Source organism: Trachurus trachurus (assembly GCF_905171665.1).
Source record: "Trachurus trachurus genome assembly, chromosome: 22".
Lineage (NCBI taxonomy): Eukaryota > Metazoa > Chordata > Actinopteri > Carangiformes > Carangidae > Trachurus > Trachurus trachurus.
Genome location: NC_139907.1, coordinates 30,099,360 through 30,125,573, shown reverse-complemented (window position 1 = coordinate 30,125,573; position 26,214 = coordinate 30,099,360). Strand labels below are relative to the sequence as shown.

General features: G+C 41.2%; 2 protein-coding genes across 2 annotated transcripts in view; one reads left to right on the top strand and one right to left on the bottom strand.

Annotated features, from left to right (window-relative positions):
- Window positions 1-945: 945 nt before the first annotated feature.
- On the bottom strand, window positions 946-5,484 carry commd8 (COMM domain containing 8). The gene is made up of 5 exons (XM_083998306.1): window positions 5,350-5,484; window positions 4,503-4,658; window positions 3,483-3,635; window positions 2,452-2,607; window positions 946-1,326 (listed from the first exon to the last, which is right to left on the bottom strand). The coding sequence occupies exons 1-5, from the start codon at window positions 5,392-5,394 to the stop codon at window positions 1,306-1,308; spliced, it is 531 nt and encodes a 176-aa protein (XP_083854432.1). The 5' UTR covers window positions 5,395-5,484; the 3' UTR covers window positions 946-1,305.
- A 108-nt stretch (window positions 5,485-5,592) lies between these two features.
- Window positions 5,593-26,214, top strand: part of atp10d (ATPase phospholipid transporting 10D) — a 43,721-nt gene continuing 23,099 nt past the window's right edge. The window contains 6 exon segments of the mRNA XM_083998291.1: window positions 5,593-6,055; window positions 13,545-13,889; window positions 14,954-15,148; window positions 23,900-24,104; window positions 25,634-25,719; window positions 26,028-26,134. Of these exon segments, the coding sequence (XP_083854417.1) occupies window positions 13,603-13,889; window positions 14,954-15,148; window positions 23,900-24,104; window positions 25,634-25,719; window positions 26,028-26,134 (880 nt within the window). The 5' untranslated portion in view covers window positions 5,593-6,055; window positions 13,545-13,602.

Genomic DNA, 26,214 nt, shown 5'->3' with positions numbered 1-26,214 from the left:
AAGAAAAACAGCTTCATACCTGCTCTGTTATACAGCTCTGGAAAAAATTAAGAGACCACTCCCAAAATGATCAGTTTCTCTGGTTTTACTATCTATAGGTATGTGTTTGAGTAAAATTCAATTTTTTTCGTTTTGTTTTATTCTATCAACTACCGACAACATTTCTCCCAAAATTGAAAAAAAAATATTGTCATTTAGAGCTTTTATTGGCTAATGACTAAACTAGTCTAAATAACAAAAATATCAAGTCTTTTCAGACCTTGAATAATAATAATAATGCAAAGAAAACATGTTCATATTTATTCCTAAAGAACACAGCAATAATATTTTAACTCAGGAAAAGAAAAGAATGACTGTCATACATGTAGAGATGCTTTTAAGAAACATTTGTGAAAGTGCTCTCTTATTTGTTTCGGAAAAAAATAAGAGACCACTTATACAAATGTTTCTTAAAAGCATCTCTACATGTATGACACTGATTCTTTTCTTTTCTTTTTTAAATACCAACACAAACACAACTCATTCTACTTAATGAGACACTGATGAGGTCATCACCTGAACCACATCTGGTTTTATAGGAAGATTATAAAAACCACTGCTGGATTAAACATTGACATTATCCCACAAAAACTGATTTATAAACTCTTCCTGAGTTAAAATATTCTTGCTGCGTTGTTTAGGAATAAATATGAACATGTTTTCTTTCCATTATTATTATTCAAGGTCTGAAAAGACTTGATATTTCTGTTATTTAGACTAGTTTAGTCATTAGCCAATAAAAGCTCTAAATGACCATATTTTTTTTTCAATTTTGGGAGAAATGTTGTCGGTAGTTGATAGAATAAAACAAAACAAAAAAAATTTAATTGTACTCAATCACATACCTATAAATAGTAAAACCAGAGAAAATGATCATTTTGGAAGTGGTCTCTTAATTTTTTCCAGAGCTGTATATAATGTTGTGTGATGTATGATGGACCCACTCATCATGAAGGAAGGAGCCAAAGGCAGCTATCAACACACCGCAGTGTCTCACTTCATACACAGTGGATGAATTAAATTCAATGAAACTAAAAAGTGAAGAAACATTTACTTCTGCATGTTCATGACACAACACAATTCATTATAAAAACATACAGTGAAAGCTGCTCAGAGACATGACAGGAGCTCCTCGACATTTTCATGATCTTTGTCTACAACATTCACAATTACACAGTAGAAAATCTCTAACTTCTTGACTCCACAGACTGGACCTTCCTGTGGTGGTGGTGGGCTTCAGTGGGATCAGTGGTCCACAACCTTCCATCATTTCAACTGCAGCATGACCTGCAACAGATTAACACAAAGAATCATCATAACATGATGTAACTGAGATGAATTAGAGGTGCCAAATCAATTTAATATCCTGAGGTGATGTTCTTAAATTCTGCCAAGTGGCCAAATAAAGTAAGTTCTGCAACTTTAAAGGGACGTGCTGAAGTTTTTCTGTCTCACGGTCAGAAAATATCATCAAACAAACACTATTTTAGTTTCTCTCCCAGTACATCCAGAGCCCCAGATTCAGAGTAATAATACTTTGGGGTTATTTTTCACTTGCATGCTTATCGACATGCTCCAGAGCAACAATGAATCAACACTGTAAACCTGTCACTGTCTCGCCTCTCTGGATTCTTGCAGATTTAAACTGAACTCTATTTTATCACAACAGTTGTAACTCTCTGCTCTGTGGTCACTGGTCAGGCCTGTGGGGGGCAGCACTGACCCTTCACATCCAGTCTGGTGACACCTGAGAGGACTGAGGTCAACACAACTGATCCGGGTGGTCACGGTTCAGAGGCCATAGCTGTTGCTAAAGAGCGTCCTAGAAAGAACTTATTGACAACAACTACTGCTTCTGGCTGGAGGGGCGGGACTTGGTCACTCCAACCAATAGAAAGTCTGCATTTCCTTCTCTTTCCAATGACAGCTGATCCGACTAAAATGACTTTAACTGATATATTATTTAACCAGTAAGACTAAGCCAGAGCAGGGACACAACATCATAAGTAAATGTGTGAGCAAAATTTATGAAATACTTATGAGTAGCTAATAAGAAAAATACTAAATAATACTATACAGCCAATTCTATACAGGGTTACATATCGTTTTGCACTATATTACATCTCCAATGGATCAGGTAAAGTTAAATACTAGGTTGCATTTGTTTTTAATTGTTTAGTACAGTAAAATGTTTTTTTATAGTGAAGATTTGACAGTGAATAACTGTTGAGTTCCTTAATAGTGGGTTAGAATCTGTATATCCCATGTCTTGTACTGGTGTTTGGACAAGAATAAAGCAAACCAAAAGTTACCAAATTTTGTGAAACGCCCCCCCCCCCCCCCCCCCCCCCCCCCCCCCCCCCCCACACACACACACACACACACACACACACACACTTCAGTTGTGTCTACCTTATTAGCAGCCTCTAGTGAATTAATGAGCACATTTAACTCATCTCTATTCATCTCCATGGTGACAGGCCGGAGGGCTCCATCCTCTCTCACATCCAGACTGAGGCTGAGCAGAGGGGTGTGGAGGGACGAGATCTTATCACTGGACAGAGCTAGCTGCAGAGATGAGGGAGACGGGAGGAGGAAGTCAGAGAAGGTGACATTTAGGTGTCAGACCTGCCTAAATCACTGACAAGATGTATTCTGCTCACATGCACAAGTAGTTTCTGAAAACTATATCAAGTTTGAAAATGAAAGATGGCATAAATTACATTCATGTGAGTAATGGGGTCAAACGACCTCACACCGGCATCTGAGTAAAATACGGCCTCGTGAATCTCTTCTAAAGCATGGATGTACAGGGCTGACCCCCCCCTTCCTGAATTCTTATTTTTTGCATATTTGTCACACTTAAATGTTTAAGATAATCATGTTGTAATGTTAACATTAGACAAAACTAACCCAAGTAAATATAAAATGCAGTTTTTAAATGATTATTCGATTTGTTAAGAGAAAAAGATATCCAAACCTACCTGGCCCCATGTGTAACCTGTTATTGCCCCCCTTGTTAAATCATAAACTAGGCATGGCAAGGCAATTTTATTTATAGCCCGTTTTTACAGTTTGTCTCAAAGGGCTTTACATGTCATCACAACAACATCCTCTGTCCTTAGACCCTCACATCCACTGAGGAAAAACTCCATGGAAACAGGGAAAAATTGGAGAAAGCTCAGGGTGAGCAACAGAGGAGGGATCCCTCACCCAGGATGGACAGACGTGCAATAGATGTTGTTACAGACAAGACAACAGTTTATAGTTTATGACAGAATGTGGGAAACATGGAAAAATGTGGGAAACATGGAAACTAACTGTGTCATAACTGTCAGAGCTGTTGAATCAAGAAATCACTTCAGAAATCTCAAACAGGAACACATCAAGCCACGATCTAAAGAAATTCAAGAACAGCTGAAAAAGCTGAATGGTTCATTCACCTTTAGCTGCCAGTCAAAGTCCTGTAGCATAGCAGAGGACATGGAGTTGGTTCTGTCCAGCAGGGCACGGCGGATCTCCTCCTCTCTGGCTCTCAGCACACTCAGCACAGCCTCAGCGTGTCCACCGGCCACACCTGACAGCCCAGCCAGCACCTGTCCACAGCCACAGGAAGACACTTGAGAATCTGAGCAGAGAGAAGTCACACACCAGACCTGTCTGTCCCATCACATGCCTTCTTGGACAATCACTGGGACATGTCAAATCAAGCTCTACACATTACTTTATAAATGTAGGCTTTCTCTCTGCAAAGAGAATTGTCCTTATGAATTGGAAGCAACACAAACCCTCATGTTTTGCATTATCGGAATGGATTAGAGACTATCTGGACCTGCTAAGCATGGATCGCGCCTCCAACTTGCTCTTTGACTATGACACGAACACTCAAGGACACTGGGACATTGCACGGACATTCATGGAAAAAGAGCAGCATTACTCCAATATGCTTTTGTAAAGTTGTTTATATTGTCCTGCAATCTATGTTTTTCTTTTGTTATTAATATTAAGTCAAACGCTACAATGTAATACATCAGCGTACAACCCCCCCCCACCCCCCTTTGTTTTTTGTTTCTTGTTTCTGTTTTTGTTTTGTTTTGTTGTATGTATAGTGTGAGTGGTGTGGTGTCTGGGTGTGTGTATGCATGTGTGCCTTTGGGTGTGCTGTGAAGTGTGTGTGCTGTGAAGTGTGTGTGTGTGTGCATTGGTGAGAGGTATGGTTGGATATGTACATTGCAGTGCTATGCAGCAGACTTGTCATTCCTTTTGCCTTGTTTTATTATGATGTTGAAAATTAATAAAAAATATATAAAAAAAGAGAAGTCACTCAGCTGCCACCACAGCCAACACATCCCGCTGCTCACGGTGAAGCTAAATCTGGACACGTACACTGTAATCCTGTTAATAATGTGTATTATTGTAACTGATGGAAGGCAGCCTTGAACCGGCCCATGTTGTTGTCTCACCTCCTCATCGGAGCTCTTGTTGCCCACTGCCAGGCGGAAGAGGGCCGTCAGGGAGCCCAGCAGCTCCAGCCACTCCTCCAGGCTCCAGGTGGCGCTGTAGTCCCCCCTCCGAGGAGGCTCCCTCCCACACAGCCCATCCACCACCCTGTGACACAGCTACACACACCAGGAAGGACTGTGAGCATTGTTTGGATAAAATCAAGATACTGTACTACCAGACCCTGCTCTCAGTCTGTGGATTTCTGTCTGCACTGCAGAGCCTCAAACCTGTCAGCTGGTTAGAACCTTTAAACATATTAAAGGAGGAAGTGTGCGATGGGATATGATACATTCAGTCACATCCACCTATTCATATTCTGCATTGTGCATAATTATGTTTCCCCCCCACAATCTTTGTATAAAAATCTACTTGAAATGTATTTTACATGAATGTTAAATTCTATTTGCAATGACTGACTTCATCTTTCTCCATCTCAGCTTCTCTACAGTTGTTCATCATAATAACCCAGAGCATCAAACCAAATTCCTTGCATGTGAAACCTGCTTGGCAACAAACTAAATTCTTTATGAATCACTGACAAGGATTGATTGATTTAAACATGTAGGCTATTGATTGATTGTTGCCTGGCAGTGACTGTTATTTACAAATTGTATACATTTGGAATAGATGACCCAATACAGCTTCAGATGTAGTCACAGCGTCCGTCCTCCACACACTGCTCCCTCTCTCCATGCCTCCCTGTGCAGCTAAAACTACCGCTATGTGAGTGAATGAGGACGCGCCGTCGTTGACGGTTAGAAAAGTGCAGTGTTGATCATTAGTGATGAATACAGCGGTGGATCGTACCTTCAGACTGTCCGCCACAGCGAGCCTGCTCAGAAGGGCCACCATGTTCTCCTACGGTTCCGCCTGCTGATCAGCTGATCTCAGTCACACGATCACGTGAGCTGCGTTCACTTCAGCTCGGAAAAATGAACCGCGTTGCCTAGAATAACTGTGCGCGCGGAGCAAAACTATGTGTTCACTACATGTTATTGTTGTTATAACGTATACCTCAGCTTGTCTGTCACAAATGTCACCAGGAATTGTACAGTTTATTGTTATCTCAGACTCATCTCAACTCCTTTTTCAAAAGCCGAAGCTCTGTGTGACCTTGATGTTTAACACAGCAGCAACATGGACCGAATCTGTTGCAAATGTTATTTTGCAACATGTATGAGGAGTCGAATTTAATGCAAAGTTCCAATAATTCATACATTAAATCTGCTGAAAATACAGCAGGCAGAAAGTGGAGTGAAAGTGTAAATAATGGGGAGTCTTCGGTGGAGCTGAGTTGGACGGCGCTCCAGGCGAAAGCGGAACGTCTCACAGCCTGTCTGACTGACTGTCTGACTGACTGACTACTGTTTCACATCCTGGTTGACGGAGCTGGGGAGAGTCGGTGGCTGTCTGCGGTGCCGTGACCCCCCGTCACCCGCTGCTCGGAGATGTGACCCGACACACAGCCGCTGTCGTTAACGTGGACACGGACAGCTGCATGGACGCGGACACGGTGAGTGTTGTACCGCTGTTGGCTACCTGCCTGCCGCGATGCTCTGCTTCCCGCGGCGACGCGACGCGACGCGACGCTCATTCATTTCGGCCATTGAGAACAAAACACAGAGCCGAACAACAGCCTCCCTCCCTCCGGGGCCTGGTTCCAACCGGCTGACTGCAGCTGCTGGCCGACGGCAGCACAGACAGACCCGGTCCCTGTGTGTCCTTCAGGTGTGCACACCTGAGGACTGAGGACAGGTGTCAGTGGTGCTCATCTCTGCCTCTCTACTCGGGTTAATGTTTAACTGGAACTGTCCGTTAGACCAGCTTGAGCAAGTCACTTTTAAAAGTTAATACTCGAGTAGTTTACTTTCCCCAAAAAGTAACTGAGTTTCTAACTGAATAGAAGTGGCTAATTACCAGGAAACGTCTAGGCTAACTATTGCGTTACTTTTTATAAAATGCTCAAAATATTAGCGCCCCCTAACCACATACCGTATCCTGTTTATCTGAAACCATAGACTGTAACCAACTCACTCTGTGCGGAGGAATACTGAGTGAGTTGGTTAGTTAAACGTCTTTTTCCGACTAGTTGATGGACTGAAAAAAAAGTAGTAAGGGCGCATTTAGTGTTCAGTAACATTAACGGCGTTATAACGGGGGAAACAGTAACTTATTGATTAGGCTACTCCTTAAAAACATAGCCCTTAGTAACGCCGTTATTCCCATCACTGTAAACAGGCGGGTTTACCAGGCCATAGGCTATAACCTGGTAATACTAGAGTGGATTCACACTGCATGAAGTCACTGCATAGAGCTAGCCTACTGTATACACCATGAAGGAAGAGTAACTGTATCCCAGAACAGAGGCGGTAGATCCACTGTAAACAGGAGGCTACTTTACCAGATCACTAGGAGACAGACCAGATCTGAGACAGAATCAGCTTCATTGTTCAAACAGGCTACAGTTCATTCACAAATGCAAACTGATTCCCCTCATCAGTCTGCACTCAGAGCTCCATAATGTTAAAGTGAGAACAGAACTGTAGACATTTTGACAAGTGCATGAAAAAGTAAGAAGTGAAATATGGCTTAGGTCTATTGCATATTGCAACACTAAACTGTCACACTAATGTTTTTAGCTCCATGGAAGTTTAGTTTAGTGTTGGTGCTAGTTACAGTTCAGTGGTGTACTGCCTGATTAACTGAATATCATGTAGTTAAACACTGACATCACAGTCTGTAGCTCTCAGACCTGAGCCCGGGGACCTGCAGGGATCCTTCAGGGGTTTGCAGCAGTCTCCAGCTAAAGGTTGTCATACAGTCTCCCACTACAATATCATCTGCTGCTAATAGGAAGTGCTAGTATACTGTCTGTAACTGTTAACACACAGTAAGATTCAGCTAGGATAACAGAAGGGTTCTTGGTCTCAGTGTTTCTGGAGGAACTGGCTCACAGTCTATACGATCAGAGATAGTGATCATATTTTGTGTTGTGAATTTAACACTTTCATTTGTCAAATAAGATCCAACCACCTTCACTTCTGCAAAATCGCGTTGAAGTTGTTGTTGTAATTTTTAGGAAGTGTGTGGGAGTTGCTGTGGCCCACATAAGCATCCTGTGACTTCTCCTACTTGTTAGCAGTCACATCAGGGGATTCAGCAGAAAGTCACTTCCTGAGTTCGACATTTTATTTTATCTTCTTAGAAATCAAAGATGGGAACGTCTAGACCCGTAGAGAGCACCTGATACTGTTTCAGGAAGTGGATCGTGTGCAACAAACCTGTGAATCAGGAAAAGAAGCAAAGATTTATTTGTCTTCATCATTGCTGACTGAGCAGCTGAGCCAATATTTACAATGTGCACTGTTATCTTTGATACTATGAAATACACATGCAGCAGCTTATCTACTATCACTCCACACCGGTATGCAGAGAATGAAGGTCAGCAGGTTAGACATGTCACAGCTCTGTGACAGAGCACTGTGCTGTTTGAGGAGGGGGCTTTGAAGGGGGCCTTCACATCACACAGCCGACAGCTTGTTGAATATTTGTACTTCTGCATCAAGAGCATACAGTATTTTTATCAATCATTTCATGGATTTTCATGACATTCATTGTGTAAAAATTTTAATCTTTGAAGTTTGGTCCTCTGAAATAAATGTTGGGCCTCACTAGTTGGATAATGGTAGTTAACAAAAGATAGATGAGGCCCATAAAACACAAAACATAACTGTTTGATTTTACAGTGAGACCACTCAGTCAGTACACTGGTTCTTGATTCCTGCTCTGCATGCATCTGCATCTCTGTGATATGGAATATGGAATATATTCCACCTCCATTGTAACTGGATTGTTGATATTCTGTATACTTAGGCCTTACTCTGTCTTAAAGGGGTATTTCAACATTTTGGCAAATTCTCCTATTGCCATAATCCCTATAGTCATAGCAGTAGGTTCATTACCTTTAATTGTTGGTGCAAGCTGTTTTTAGACCGACGGGGCAGAGACATAAACTGTAAACTGTCTTGTATGTAACAACAACTATGTCCGGTCTGTCCGTCCTGGGTGAGGGATCCCTCCTCTGTTGCTCACCCTGAGGTTTCTCTGATTTTTCCCTGTTAAAAAGGTTTTCTATGGAGTTTTTCCTCAGTGGATGTGAGAGTCTAAGGACAGAGGATGTTGTTGTGATGTCATGTAAAGCCCTTTGAGACAAACTGTTTGTAAAAACGGGCTATACAAATAAAATTGCCTTGCCTTGCCTTGCCTTGCACGGCGCGCTGTATTTCCACCTTTCCCTCATCAAACTCATCAAATACACAATCCAACAACTCCAAAACGCTCTGGTGGACAAGTTGTGTTGCATTCACCACACTATGAGATAGTAATGGATGGAGAAGTGATTTCAAAAGAGCAAGTAGTTCTGAGTATTTGCTTCATGTGTTGTAATGTTGATTGTTTCATAGCGTGGTGAATGTGCAGGTCACAACTTGTCCACCAGAGTGTTTTGGAGTTGTTGGATTGTGTATTTACTTTGATGAGGGAAACGTGGAAATACCATGCAGCTCACATCTCTGCTCCGCCGATCTAAAAACAGCTTGCACTGACAATTAAAGGTAATGAACCTACTTTTCTTTCTTTCTTTAACCTTTATTTAGATCTCGAAAGCCATTGAGGGTAAACAATGACGTCGAGAGCACATCAAATCAAAACAACAATAACATAACAATTACAGTAATCATAAAGATACATTAAACAGCAATACGATCACGCATTATCAACAATTTTTAGGATTATTTTTGAAGCAGTTGCATTCAAAAGCGTGCATATTTATGATCATGTTTTGGCCTGGGGTGACAAATGAATTCATTTTCAGAGATGGTTGAAGAGAGTTCCAGGTACTGTATGAGCAGCAGAAAAACTGAATGCAGTTCTACCGAAAGCTGAATCCGTCTGAGGAACCTGGAGTGTTAGATAATCATTTGAGCGTGTTGGGTAAATTTGAGATGGCCAGTTCAATAAATTACTAAGGTATGTTGGTGTGAAGCCAGTTAAATCTTTATAAAAAGGCAGTAATGTATGTCTCTTCTGATTGATAAAGGTGCCCATCCTACTTTCTTGTACAGTGTGCAGTGATGGGTAGAATAAGTGGATCCGGTGATAAATCTGAGAGCAGAGCGGTATATTGAATCGAGTGAGGCAAGAGTAGAAGCAGATGCATGCTTGTAAATAATATCACCGTAATCCAGAACAGGCATCAAAACGGCCTCTATTATACACTTTCTATAAATCAATGGAAAGTTAGATTTGTTTCTATAGAAATATCCACGTTTTTGTTTTAATCTAACTGCAAGGTTGTCGATATGATATTTATATGTACGTTTTTGATCCAGCCAGATGCCTAAACATTTGTATTCAGTGACTCTTTTGTATGTCATGTCCAGATAGAGTAGTGATACATAAGTTGGTATTTATTATGTTTCTGGATTTTGAGAAGATCATATACTTGGTTTTGTCCGCATTGAGAATTAAATTGAGATTGAGAAGAGAATGCTGGAGTTTGTTAAAGGTGCTAAAGGTGCTAAGACTATAGTCATTACTAAAATGAAAAAGTGACAGAGGTTTTCTTAGCTGCAGTGTACCGGCCTCAGTGTGTTCCATGAACTCATTAGAGTGCAGCAGGTGTAGAGGCGGTCAGGTGTCTCCCTGTCAGACCAGCTGCAGGAGGATTATGTCACTCACATGTCCTGTTGTTGTCACACTTCCTGGTTTCTCTGCCTGAGGGTCAAACCTCCTCACACGACCACTACAGAGGCCTGCTGTATCATGTGCTCCACCACCAGCCTGTTAACTGTGTCATAGTAGCCTAGATGTGCATTCCTCTATGGTTCAGGTTGCCACGGGGCCGGCCACTCTGACATGGACTCAGTGGAGTGTCCTGCAACAATCAAATCAAAGGGCTGTCTTCCGCTTTCTGTCTAATCCTGTGTACACTAACAACAGACCAGTGTGATCCTTCAGAGCCTGCTCAACAACATTTTTAAATCCAACGTTTACTCCACTTTATATGCAAGATGTGCATGTCACTTACAGTCTGGCTACAGCTGTGAGGAGGATCATGGTTAATGCAAATACGCTGCTACTGTTACAGCTAACATCTATGTCCCGTCTGCCCATGGCTGAGGGATCCTCCTCTGTCTCTCACCCGGAGCTTTCTCCTGGTTTCTCCTGGAGTTTCTCCTCAGTGGATGTGAGGGTCTAAGGACAGAGGATGTTGTTATGATGCTGTGTAAAGACCTTTAATGCTTTGTCTAACTTTAGTATTTGTTTATTTATTAGGGTCCCCATTGTCCATTACAGAGTAAAAACAACAACCTGAAACCACACCAAGCATTACAAATGATCAAGATATTGGAATAAATAGTTACACAGTTTTAAAGTAAACAGCAAACACACAAAACCAATGTCTAGGCTTATGAAAAGAAGAAAAACCAAAAAAACAACAACAAAACAAAACAAAAAGGAACCAAGAAAAGAAGTTAAACAACTTTCTTTGTTTTTAAAACTACTTCTGCTTCCCAGTGATCTAGTGTAGATGGAACTGAAGTCTACTCTTGCTTGCTTTGTTTTCCCTGGGCCACTGTGATGTCTAGTCTGTCAGGGAGAATTACATGATATAACCACTTGTCTTGTTAACACAACATTGGCTGAAGCCGTTCGCAAAAACTAACTTACAAATAGTTGGGTCAAAGTTAGTCAGGTGTTAGACAGGTAAAGGGACAATATGAAAAGATGCTCCACCCTGTTCATTTTATAAAGGCCCATGTCGTAGCAGGGGTACAATTAAAAAATAAGAAGACTCATGATCTGACAGTAGTAGTTATGGGTATTCACTGAGAAGTTATTTAACTCTACTTGGCTCAATGAGGTTTTTTTTTTGGTTTTTTTTACTTCATCTGTTCTTCTTCTTGTTTTAGCAGCTGCATTTACTTCCAGATATTCTCCCATGTAGCACTTCTTGTACCTCAACTTCCTCTACCTCTGAACATCAACTCAATCAAATTTCATTTTGTGTCTGTTGCCATCTGGTGTCCCATACAAACTCTCCATGGTGGAAAAGGTTACTACACACAATACCCTCATTAAAATACTCCTGTTTGTACCTCTTTTTATTTATGCAGTCATTCTGAGTACATTACCCAACAAATTAATGTGCAAATGTTACCACAAATAGGCAATTGAGCCCTCTCCATTAGGCCATTAGGAAGTCATTGTGCTTCTCCCAATAAACCTACCTCAGAAACCTCAGAAAACTATTCAGACTGGTCAGTCATGTAAGATCTGTACTGTCTGTTGGGATTTCTGTCTTTATGTGTTAAAAGTTTTCCTCGTTCTCTGGAGCTGTACTGTAATTCTGGACGTTGTTATGTCCGCTCCAGGAAAAGCAGCTGCTAAGTCTCTGCTCATGTAACTCATGTGATCCCTCTGTCTCTAAGCTCACTGTCAGTTTACAATTCCACATCACTGCCTGTCTGTGTTTGGTATACACCGGCCAAGCATCGCTATCAGACGCTCTGTATGGCTGTGACATCACCGGCTTCAGCCAATAAGAATGTCACATTCTTTTATTTAAACTGACGTATTTCACCATTTATTTAACCTTCACCCCATGAGTTGTATATTTATCCGATTTTTTTCTTAAGAAACTGCAGGTGATGGTGGGGACGGGTTTCCAACCTCACCTGCACATTGTCTTTTATATAATTCACTCTTTATAGAGTGATTTGAATCAAATGTATGTCATTAAAAAAAAAAAAAAAAAAAAGGAATTGACACAACATTCATAACCGGAATATCAGCAATAACCCAGTTGCACACGGCCATGTAAACACCAATAACCCTTTTGAAAAACCCAAATATGCTCATATTCTGGTTTTTAAAAACCCGAAAATGACCCCTGGGTTACTCCTTTTCTAACCTGAATATTTGGTCATGTCATGTATACACCTATCAGGATCCCCAGTGAAAGGAACATTCATTTGTATTCTGCACATGTTCCATTCACAAGGAATCTTTGTCTTTTGAGTACAGGAACTACTTGATTACAATTACCATGTACAGAAAAGACCCTGTTTGCTCGCGCATGTTAAAGGGATAGTTCACCCAAAATTCTAATTTCACTCATTATCTACTCACCCTCATGTCGACTAAGAGCTGTGAGAATTTTCAGAGTCCTCCGTTCCTTCTCTGAGTTACGGGGGGGTCCGCGCAGCAGTATTTGTCCATATAATGGTTGTCAATGGATACCAACTTTCTTCGTCCAAAAAGACACACCAAAAAACATCCAAATACCTCCATACTGCTCGTCTGTAATGTCCCTCTTGTATTGAAGCCCCGACATGAGAAATTGTTCCGCCGGTCGCGAGATTTGCACTGACACAGGAAGAGCAGTGAACTGAGACACTGGGAGCTTCCGCTACAAACAAGCTTAAAATATTGACTTATTAAATGTTTATCAGAACAATTTCTCATGTCGGGGCTTCAATACCAGAGGGACATTACAGACGAGCAGCATGGAGGTATTTGGATGTTTTTTGGTGTGTCTTTTTGGACGAAGAAAGTTGGTATCCATTGACAACCATTATATGGACAAATACTGCTGCGTGGACCCCCCCGTAACTCAGAGAAGGAACGGAGGACTCTGAAACTTCTCACAGCTCTTAGTCGACATGAGGGTGAGTAGATAATGAGTGATATTTGAATTTTGGGTGAACTATCCCTTTAACGGGTTATTCTGAATGTTTCAGAAACCGGGATATTGACCTTAATCCGAATATTGACTTCATGTAAACGTACTCAATGAGTTGCATCATAACACATTGTTTTACAACGAGTTGAAAGATAGACTCAATGTTGGTCTGAGTCTTGTGAAATTTGTTGCCAATAAGAAAAATACACATTAACAGCAGACTGAACCTTTAAAGTGCTGGGTCTTCTCTCTGCAGAGGAAGGACATTGTGAAAGTCCAGCGTGGAGCGCAGAGGGAGAGGCCCGGCTGTGTAGATGGAGCAGCTCCACTGGGTGCGCCACCGCTGCCGGGCGCTGGTAGCGGACGAGCGGGGGCGAGGCTGGTACTCTCCTGCTGACGGCCTGCCCACCAAGAGCTCCCCGGACCCCCACTCCTCTAAACACAGGTCCGCCGGGACCAGGAGGACGGTGTTTGCCCGACATGGACCAAACCAACACGAGCACGAAGCTGTCTGCAAAGGCTACAAGGGCAACGCCATCCGGACTACCAAGTACAGGTTCCTGACCTTCATCCCCATGAACCTGTTCCAGCAGTTCCACAGGTCAGATCACATCAAACTCATCGCTTTGTCCATTAGAGACGAGAGTTCCATATGGAATGTAACTGCACTAAACACTGAAAGAGCTGTGAGGTATGCACGTGTACTTCTAACAATACAGTGTGTGCACGTGTTAGACTGGGTTTCTCATGACGGCCTTTGGTTTCCATAGTGATGAACCACCCGTATAGATGTTTCAGTTCACTATAGATTATGTTCATGCAGGTTAAACCTGTCCAGTGTGTTAGAGTGTGTTGGTGTGCAGTCTGCCTCTGTGACCTTCCTCAGGGAAAAGTGTATCATTTTTGGGATGAACTCAAATATAGCTGGATGCCACTACCTTTTGCAGTTAGATCACCATGGTAACCTAAGCCCTATTCTGTGCTGTGACAGTACAACACCTTTAAGTAACTCATTCAGTTGAAGGGAAATTCAACCCTGAGTCCCACACTGACACAGGAAGTGTGAGCTGTTTTGTGTTTTCTGCACTAATACAGTAATAGAGCTATTAGTCGTAAAGCTCAAGAAAATGGGTTGAACCTGACATCGTCTGTTATACTTTTTATTTGTGTTTTTTCTGGTAACTTTGACACTAAGGACCAATAATTGAAGGGTCTGCTCTGCCGGAAATATCGCAAAAAAACCTTCAAATCCTCAGTGGGCTGGGTAGGCTGTCAATGAATGCATTTCAGATACACAGAACACATGTGGTGACAACATCCACTGAAAAAATAACTCTTAAAACACATTTCTACATGATTTTGTATCAATTTTATGGAAAAAGAATTAGGCGTTTTCTCACTTTTTTCCAATATTTTCATCTTTACTTCATTGGCAATCAACTATGGCCCCAAGTTATGACATCAGTCAATATGCCATCATGCTCAGCAAACAGTATACTCATTCCAGAGAAAAAAAAGTAAAAATCCAACCAAAATCATATATACAATACATATATACAACTTAGCCAGTGTTGACACTGTTACTCCATCGATGCCAGTCAGAACAACATGAGGAGACTGAGATGATAACTCTGTCCTCTACTGTCCCTGGTCTTTCCTTTACAGGGCTGCCAACCTCTACTTCCTGTTCCTGGCGTTGTTGAACTGGGTGCCAGTTGTTGAAGCCTTTCAGAAGGAAATCACCATGATCCCTCTGGTGGTGGTCCTCACCGTCATCGCCATTAAAGACGCCCTGGAGGACTACAGGCGCTATCTGTTCGACAAGAAGGTCAACAGCAACGTGGCGCAGGTCTTCTGTGGGTGAGTGAGCCTCTGGCAGCTCCAGAGTCAGCTGTCAACTGACTGACTCATCATCATTTAGCTGATTTGGCGTGTGTTTACCTCAGCAGCAGAATGCACAGAATCAACAGCTACATGCTAAGATTTATTAACATGTGGTTCAGAAAGCATTGAATTCATCCATCATCACCACTTTACTGATGACTGGATCATTGTTACAGAGATACTTTTGTATCACTTAGTACAGTGGTTCCCAAACATTTTAGGCCACTTTCACATTTTCCCTTCTTTTTAAAGGCATAGTCAATTTTTTAATTGCATTTTGGCTATATGTTTTTATTTAAATTTTTGGTAACACTTTAGATTAGGGAACACATATTCACCATTAACTAGGTGCTTATTAATATGCAAATAAGTAGCTTACTAGCTCCTTATTAGTAGTTATTAAGCACATATTAACACCTTATTCTACATAGCCTTATTCTACCTCTATTACACCATGAATTAAGATCTTTCCTGATATTAACTCATAATTATCGCTTATTCACTGTAAATTGATGCATTGTGGGTTATTATTTGGGCCTTGTACAGGGGCAGTAGCATAAGAACAGTAACTCTTCCTTTGGTAACACTTTACAGTAGATTAGGGAACACATATTCACCATTAACTACATTTTTGTATTAAAATGATTTACTGAAACGTTTTTAATTCAGGTTCACAATTTTTTTTCTTGAATGTTTCTATTTACACTGTGAGAACCCCATTTGAAATAATGAAATAGTTATCTATTTATTTGTTGCCATTACCCTTTTCATGTCACACAGCCCCTAGCAGCAGGTTACACACCACAGTTTGGGAATCACTGTTTTTACACACTTTATAGAACTGTTCACAGTATTACCTCAAATACTTCAGTGATACTTTAAAACATCAGCTCACATCAAATCACAGTGGGACTGTGGATTCCTCTGTGAAAGACTGTAAAGGTACCGCTGCATCACTTCATGTTTGTCATGCACTGACTTGTATAACAACAGTGTTGAATGGAAGGTATTGCCTCAGACGTATCAGGTATCACCTTCAGGTATGATGACCTCTAGTGGTGATCAGGAAGCTCAGACACAGTTTCTGCCACGGCAAATGATGACACAGCAGATTTAAATCCAGCTTAAATTGCAGCAGTTCCACTTTCCCAGCATTCAGGCCCAACTCCATTCTGAGCAGCAGTCCTCCATTGTTGAAGAGACCGGACACATGAAACCCAAACCTACTGTCTGAGCAGATCCATCTCCCTCTCTATGCCTGCACATTTCTGCTTTGCCACCATAGTCACTCAGCTGAATCAAACAAACAACATCTATGAATTATTGTTCTGCAACATTCAAAACTTTAGTCCCATATTAGTAGGGAGGTTAAGTGACTTTTGACTTCAAGTCATGATGCAAAGGTCCCCTTTGGCATGGAAGTACCTTAGGGTCATACAAATAATTCTATCCTAAGACACAAGTGAGATCACACTTTGTATCCAAAATAAACACGTTTTTAAAATGCCTTTTTTTAATTGAGAAAACGCATGTTAAAAGCACATTCCATTTAGAATGTCCATATAAACCTCAATGTTTTCAGCTCCTGGATGAGATCTACAGCTTATTTGTGACATGATTGCAATATTTCAGGATTGTTTCTCAGTTTGAATGATGAACAGGGATCTATTGCCTTTCAATCTGTAGGTTGGACTGACATAGGAAGCCTAAAGTCCAGTCACAACATTCCATTATGGCTAATTTGAAATAAGAAATAAAGATACTGTAACATCATGAGATTGATAAGATGAGCATTAACAAGCATTCACAAAAGTAAAAATCTACCAAAATAATGAAGCTTACCAGTTTCTCAGCATTACTCTAAGAGAGGATCTTAGCCAGCTATACTGCACAGGTGAAATAAGTCAGTCCTAATCATATGCTTTATGTGAGAGCTGCGAACCTAAACTTCCCTATATGTATATAAAAGCTGAACATTGCTTATTAAGGGCGCTCTACACTAATATTTGTTAGTTTACTTTAGGAGCACAATGTAAAATGTATTCAGTATCAGGTTATATAAGCCTTAGATAATGTAGAGGGTCCAATGTGACCCATTTTTACATTTGAGAACAGTAAAAACATTTTTCCTTTGACTTTAAGTTGACTTCTAATATGACCCAGAATGGGTCATACATGTAAATTCAACTTTTTAAAATCAACATACACAAGCAGTAACTAGTTATAGGTAGGCCTATATTTTGACCAACAAAATATTTGGCTAATTGGTCTTTCCTGACACCACTGTGATATGAATTACATCTTATTATTTAAAGCAGAAGTAAGTGATATATTTGTGTTAAAGCAGATATCAGCTTCACGGCCGTTTCGGCTAATGCTGCGTTCAAGGCAGGCTTTTGAAACCGTAAGTTACAGCTTCAAGTCACAACTACGACTTGGTAGCGTTCCAGGTAACCCGTAGCTCGTGTTTTTACCATCCTGTTGTCTGTGAAAGTTCCCTATAACGGCCACTCGTAACTTCCGACCCGTGAACTCGTACCAGATCGAACTGGTATGACTTCACAGGAAGGAAAAACACAAAGTACGAGTTTCTTTGAACGCACCATGAGTTAGCAGCCCCCGCCCTTGTCAGGCATCAATTGGTCCTCGTGCTACGTCACCACATTCACGCGCATCCCTTGGCTGCACACACAGCCCTTCATGCCGTTCTCTCTCCTCATTGGATAACACTTGTATCCCACAAGGAAAATGTTCTCCTCGGGTTACAGCAGAGCAGAGTGACGGAGAGACTCGTGTTTAGGCTGAAATACTTCATGTAAGTGATTGCTGACGGAAAATAGGACTATTTAGGACTTATATTAACAAAAACATTCCACTGATATCTGCTTTAATATAAGTCTTAAATAGTTATATCTTCCGACAGCAATCACTTACATAGAGTGTTTGGTCTGAAACACGGGTCTGTCAGTCACTCTGCTCTGCTCTGAGCCGAGGAGAAAACATTTCTCGTATCCTACAGTTTTTATCCAATGAGGAGAGAGAACGGCATGCAGGGCTGTGTGTGCAGCCAAGGGACGCCGTGAATGTGGTGACGTAGGGACGAGGACTGTTATGGTGTGTTCAAGGCAGCCCGTAACTCATGTTTTTCCGACCTGTGAAGTCGTACCAGTTCGTTCTGGTACGAGTTCACGGGTCGGAAGTTACAAGTGGCCGTTATAGTGACTTTCACAGGTAAAACAGGTCGGAAAAACACGAGTGGGTTGCCTGGAACGCTACAAAGTCGTAAGTTGTGACTTGAAGCTGTAATTTACGGTTTCAAAAGCCTGCCTGGAACGCAGCATTAGCCAAAACGACCGGATCGCTTACTTCTACTTTAACTACTTGTAGGCTATATTTGTTGCACTCCATCTGATGTTCAACAAATCAGTATCAGTATAGTTTTATTAATGTTTTTACATTAATAAAACCCAATATCCTGTCACACAAGCAGCTGCATGTTGTAGATCTCATCCAGGAGCTGAAGGCATCAGGTGATCTGCCTGAGTTTATATGGACATTCTAAATGGAATGTGATTTTAACATGCGTTTTCTCAATTAAAAAAGGCATTTTAAAAACGTGATTATTTCAGATACGAAGTGTGATCTCACTTGTGTCTTTGGATAGATTTATTTCTATGACCCTAAGGTACTTCCATGCCAAAGGGGACTTTTGCATCATGACTTGAAGTCAAAGGCCTATTTTTTGGGCTTAACCTCCATACTATATTACAGTTTTTCTCGATTGCTAAGACACATTTCTCGAAAGGCAAGGCAAGGCAATTTTATTTGTATAGCCCGTTTTTACAAACAGTTTGTCTCAAAGGGCTTTTCTGTTCTCCTTTTCTCTAAACTGTGAACACAAACCCCAATTTTCAAGCTACATTCACAAAACCTCAGACTCTTCTTGCAAAACCAAACTTTCACCTCAAAACAGTTCAATCTGTGCTCAAAACTGAACTATGTTGTCAAATCGTGCCCCGAATCAATCAAAATTAAAAACACTACTGAGCAGTCACTAAACACTACATAGAAAAATAGAAAACACAATGCTCAGCACATGAAGCTGAAGAGATAAATGTTTATTGTTCACTGTATTTTTTACTGTATTTTTCACTGTATTTTTTCCCTCCCCACATCCATTTCATCCCCTTTTCCATCCTTCTTCTTTTTTCTTCCCAGTTCATCCCTCCCTCCCTCCCTCATTTTCTCTTCCTTCACTCTGCCGTCTCTCATCTTCTCTCGCAAAACAAAAAACCTGTGCATTTAGCACGTAGCACTTGTACAGTACAAAAACAAACAGAAATCTTGTGCATTTAGCACTTGTATGCAGTAGGCCTACATACAGTAAAAATAAAGTACAAAAATATAGAAATGAGAAGTGCATAACTCAGCCACAGCATCATTTCTCTGTACTGGGTCAGCCCACAGGACTTCATCCTGAACTGGTTTATATATATGTTCCCTCATATCATTAGACACAAGTGTGACAAATGTGCTCACCATTATGCAACACAGGCGCGTCACAATGAAAATGTGTTGGCAAGTTGTGTCTAAACAGGTAAAAAATGCTTGTGGTTTTGCCAAAAGAGTGACTGAATCAATCGGTGGGTTCAGGCAACTGAGCATTTGGTTCAGACAACAGGGTTTAGTGTTTTAGCAATTGAGAAAAACTGTAAACCAGCTCCAGTGTCTCTAACAACATTAAAAAAAATTTTTTTTTAAATGACAGACTGTAATGTCTCATTTACAAAAACCTTCAGAGCCCTCATCCAGTTGTGTTTAGAGCAGCTCTCAGCAGCAGTTCAGCCTCGTTCCTCCTCCAAGGTTCAGACGGAACAAGAAGTGGTGACGCCCTACTAAGCCAGACCGCAGTAACTACGCAAACAGTGAAACTGAGAGAAATGGCTTTAAAGTTTTTTGATTTGCCTTCCAAATGTGTTGTAGGTAGATTAGTGAAAATACACAGATTTGACAGGTTTTCATGAAGTAATATTCATGCAATTAAATATATGACCACATATTTTACATTTTACCCCTAAAAAGCAGATACTGCGCTCTGGTACCAGGTTTCCTTACACAGATAGACAGGTAATGCTGAGGCAAAGTGCAGTAACTACAATGTTGTTGTTTTCTTCCAGCTTTCATTACTTAATTACTAACTTTGACCACCTCAAAAATGATTAATAATTTGACAGTACAAACTTTAGTGAGCTAACATTTAATGTCCAGTGTTTAGCTAAAAAGTTCTGTGCTTGTGCTAACCTGCCGAAGCTAATGTTAGCTAGCTACCGTAACTGGCTAGCAGTGTGTAGGCCTAATAGAGCTCAGTAACTGCAGCTGAAGTAGGCTACAGGGGAAAAGAGGCCGAGTGCAGTAACTGCGCAGTTACTGCAGTTTGGCTCAGTTTTGAGTGTGATTTTGTACAGGGAAACAGCTACAGTGCAGTAACTAGGCTAGTTACTGTGGTTTGGCTCAGTTTCAAGAATGATTTTGTAGTTACTGCAATTTTTCATACCTCATATCTCTAAAACTGAGCAAAATTGACAGCTGAAAATTTTACACAAGATAAAACATTTATTGACAAGTTCAATTTCACAAAAAACTCAATTTGGAATTTTCACGTAGTTACTGTGGTCTGGCTTAGCAGGGCAATGGTGGTCTGTGGTTTTTAGATCGGGGGGAGTCACTGACTTCTCCTGAAGCATCAGGTCATTCATCATGGAGCTGAATGGGGAACTCCTGCTCCAGTCTCAGATCTCCTCGAGTGTGGATGGGCTCTTCTGTCTCCTTCATCCTTCATCAGGCCTGTATCCACTCCAGAGCAGGAGAGGCATCAGACCATGCTGTTCAGTTTTCTAACATGAAATCAGTCATCATGACGCTGATGACCGCTGCTCCCTGGCCCTCCTTTGTCCTACTTGGTGTTACACAACCTGTATGAGCCGGTTGTAAAACCTGAACCTTGAGTTTACTTAAAGCATGAGGGCTTGTAGAAGAGGAGTGCCACTTCTTTCACCGGGCGGTAAATGATCCATAGCCCTCACAATCCCGGCTTCATCTGAATGGTCAGTATGAAGACGGGCAGCAGGGACATGGGGGACAAATGTGGACAGGATCTCAACAGAAGAACAGCAGGTAGGTAAGGCTTCCATAGGAAAGGACATAGGCCGGCATGTGGACCTGAACCCCCAGGACCCTGGACTCATGTTCAGCCCCAAGCGTCCGCGCCTTCTTCACCCCACCAAGAAGAAGCTGCTGAAGAAGAGGACGGTGGTAGCTGTCTCTACAGAGGACCAGGAGCTGAGTCCACTCCTCAAGTCTTATAAGAGCAACAAGATCCGAACCTCCAAGTACTCCCTGCTCTCCTTCCTGCCCAAGAACCTGTTTGAGCAGCTTTACCGTGTAGCCAACATCTACTTCATCTTCCTGGCTGCTCTCAACTTCGTCCCCGTGGTGGAGGCCTTCCAGCCGGAGGTCTCTGTGGTCCCCATCCTCCTGGTGCTGTCTGTGACCGCTGTGAAGGATATAGTAGAGGATTACTGCAGGTTTAGGTCCGATGGCCTCATCAACAGGCTGCTCTGCCATGTTTACAGCAGGTAGGTCGATGCAGCAGTCAACACTGTCGTCTGCAGCGGTGGATAGTAACAGAGTACATTTACTTTGGGTTTGTACTTTACTTGAGTATTAGATTTCTTTGGTACTTATTACTCTTACTTGAATACATTTCCAAGACAAATATTTTTACTTTTACTCGAGTTAATTTCTAGGAAGGCTGTAAAAGTTTTTTTTTTTTTAATAGGCTACTATTGGACACAAGCTGTGTTTGTCAGAGAAGGAAACCCTAACCCCTAAAAGCAGCACATCAGTGCAGCTGCTTTCAGAGAGTTCATTCTCACTAACAAGAGTTAAAAGCTCCTTACATTCATTTACAAACAATTATAGTCATTCATTGATGTGAAGAATAAGAAATGTACTCTTACTCTTACTTTTACTTAAGGTAATTTTAAAAGCATGTACTTTTGTATACTTAAGTACTTTTTTACTCTTACTGCAGTAACATGTGGACTGAGTTACTTTTACTTGTAACAGAGTAAATTTTGACCAGTAGTATTTGTTCTCTTACTCAAGTACTGGGGTGGAGTACTCTGTCATCTGTGGTGGTCTGTTATTGTTGTGGCTGTATTCTCTTCATATTGAAAGAGCTGGTTCAAGGTTCTCAGTCCTGCTCTCCTTCTACTCCTAAAGGAATGAAGTACAGACTTTATAACCCATCACCTGCAACTGAATGGAGTCACATGATGAATGACTAAATATGTCTTTAAACATGTCTGCACAACTTTACACTTGAGTGACGTCACTTTGCTATCAAAGAGCAGTGTTTTCTCAGTGTTGATGAATCACAGTCACTGCCTGGAAAAGGTGTTGGAGTGTAATGATTAACCACTGACTGGATTACTGTGTGTTCTACATACACAGTCTCCAAATACCTGGTTAACTAAGAGTTAATATTGTGTAGTTTTATAATGACATGCAGCTCTGAGCTGATTATTTATTATGTTTATTCTATTATTCACTTCTTTACTCCTAGAAAAAAGGGAAGCATCGAATACATGATATTCCATTGGCCTTTTCCTTAATGTTATCAGTGTAGTAACACACTGAGCCGCTGAGTAATACTAGACTGTCACCGTTACTGGCATGTCTAGTCCTGAACACAATACTTTTAATTTTACTACATTCAAAATCCAGTTTGTACTTGCAAATCTGCTCCAGTTATTCAAAATGTAAGTCAGGTAATTAGGACATATAGAAGAGTAATGGCCCAAGGCAACTCCTCTGGGCTCTCCACACTGTAATTATTACAGGAAGAAAAGCATCATTCACTGTCAGTACAAGCTGCAGATGTTTGCTCATGCTCAGCATTATAATGTTGTTGACTTTTCACTACCTGAGCAAGGTTAAAGATGAGCGCAGTGTTGTTCAGCTTTTTTCTCAAAAGGCATGAATCCAATAGCCAATCTAAACTGCAGTCACCAAGGACGAATGTTCCCTTGCCAATATCCGTTAGCTTCATTATTGCAGGACACAATGTATCTACAGTACATATTTTACATTGTACATTTGCACTTTGTGTCTATAGACATAGCCCGCTACAATCGGTTTATACGGTATATTACGGATATTTTCACTGTTTATTAAATTGGTTATTTCATGAAGTTTATTTTTTTTTAGCTCCTAACATTAATATCAGCTATTCTCCACCTTTTCTGTGGTAAGTCTAGAACTATACTTCTACCCAGTTAAGATGAAGCATGAAATTGGTCAAGCTGGTGATAGGATAATGTCCTCTTGCTCCTGTCTCCTCTGATGCAGGAAGCTGTTAGCATTAGGCCTTCTCAGATTTAGCTGTTTTTCCTTAAAAAGCAACAAATTGATCACCACTACATTTGGTCGTCCACCACCAATCCAACATGTTTTACTGGCTCTTCGAGGTGCTCCTCAAGGTTTGGGCCTTGGGGAGCCATGGTATCCAGCAGTGTGTAGGGTCTCCTCTGAACTCTGCAGAAGAACGTGGAATCACAAAGAAAAAGCCAATGCTCTGCCCCCTCTGGTCCCTGTGATCTTCTGTACAGCTCAGGTTGTGAGGCGGCTGTCGTGTGATGTATCGTCTCCTCTCCTCCTCCACAGCGACCAGAGAGCCTACACTGAGCACTGCTGGAAGGATGTGCAGGTGGGAGACTTTGTGCGTCTGTCGTGCAACGAGATCATCCCTGCTGACATGCTGCTGCTCTACTCCTCGGACCCCCGAGGGGTCTGTTACATTGAGACGTCCAACCTGGACGGAGAGACCAACCTGAAGCAGAGACAGGTGGTGTCGGACCTCCAGCTGCAGGTAATACAGATCCCATACCCATTTCATCACATATTTACATACAATATATTTCACCTACAGTATGAATGTACCACATGTTTTTCTGTTTGGCACAAATGTGACATAATTTAAAGGGACAACGAGGAGTTTTGGAAAAGCGAAGTGTTTTCACACTACATTTATGAGCCTCCGCACCGTGAAATTCTTTGACCGGCGCAAGACAGACTCATGTTTTCATTCATCAAGAATTAAAGTCAGAGGTTGGAAGACGATCACATACCGTCGTAGTTCCGACCATAAACGGCGATTCAGCGGCGTTATTCTCATGACTCGCCACGAAACCGAAAGTAAAGAAACGCTGGTCGGCTCGACCAGCGTTTCCACCACCACTAATAATAACAAAATAACCATAGAGACAAAAGGATATATTTATTGAAAATGGAGCCATTAACAAGTGTGGGTAGCGTAGATTCATCCACATTAACGTGAGACTTTTTTTATAACCAAATAGAAACTCCTTGTGGTCCCTTTAACATATGTACTGTACATATACTGCACATTCACCTAAAGCAAAGATAAAAACGAACAGGAGAGTCCTTCTCTCTTTAAAAATGTATTGGTTTGTCAAATACATTATTATATTTGGAAATATGTATCTCCACTCAATCAGTCGTGGGGCACATGACCAAAATATGAAGTCTTCTTTACTGATGGGATGTCCCATTTAAAGTGCTTTTGTAGGGCTTTGTGTATTTAGATACAGTGTTAAAAATATCTCATCAGGTTCCTCTCGACAGACTGAAGGATTCCTGCTTCTCAGGGACTCACTCATGTTAGACCATTGCCTGTTTGTTATTAATATCTCATTTTCATTATCACGATTTCATCATCATCTTTTTCTAGCGAAACAAATACCATCAAAGGTAAAACCATGTTGTTAATATGTAGATTCAGGTGTGTTTATGGTAGTGGTGCGTTGGCTACTATCCTCAAACCGAGAGGAGGAGTAAGTTCCAACCACACGGCCAGTGACATCACTAGAGCTGTAGTTCTGAGTTACATCACTGATTCATGGCCAGAGGTGATTTTGCAGAACAGTTGACCTTTGGTTATTGGATATAAAATATGAATATTTAGTTCCATGATTATAGAAATTTGAGTGAAATTGTGTTGCACTGAATCAGTGAATGAATTCATGAGTTTTTGCCAAAAATGTGTTTTGTGAGGTCACTGTGACCTTTTCTGTATGTCCCCGCCCAGATGGCCGTAACAAAAGGGAAACATGCCACAGTAAGCATACAAGTCAAAAACAAACAGGATGTGAAGCCACAAGGAGACCACATCTTGTTACACATTCAACTTTGACCATTGTCCATCAAAATTGAATTGATTAGAACCATGTTTTTTGAGGTCATTGTGACTTCAGATTTCCTCTGGAGCTGGCTGTGGCCGGCAAGGAGGCATAAAAACACAGTCACAATAAGAAAACATAATAAAGATAATATAAAGTTGTAATAATAAAGTTGTGTGTGTGTATTTTACAATTTCAGGGAGCAGAGTTTACCCCTGAGAGCTTTCACAGTCGTATTGAGTGTGAGAACCCCAACAATGACCTCAGCAGGTTCAGAGGTTACATGTAAGTGTTTTTATCTGACATTGGTTGCCACACAAGAAAGACACAAGATAGTCAGCAGTTGTCAGTCCACATCCTTCTGTACAACCTAGAAATCAGTATATGACTGACACATCTATTTCTGTGTCTCCATCACATTTATATTAAAAACTGACCATCTAAGAATCATATAGCAAATAACATGATATTATAATGTTTCTATTTCTGATAGAGTCAGACTGCCAAACAGTGTGAAATCATTAATGCAGACTTAATCCACCTTGTATTAAAACAAGCTTTTTTCGTGTGTGTGTGTGTTTTTTTTCCCATAGGGAGCACTCCAATGGGGTTCGTGTCGGCCTCCATAACGGCAACCTCCTACTGAGGAGCTGTACCATCCGCAACACTGAGAGTGTGGTGGGCATAGTGGTCTATGCTGGTAAGATCCCTGATGTTTACTGATGAGGACGCTGTCCTCTCTGCTCCCTGCAGCTTCCTGTTTGACCAATACAGTCACAC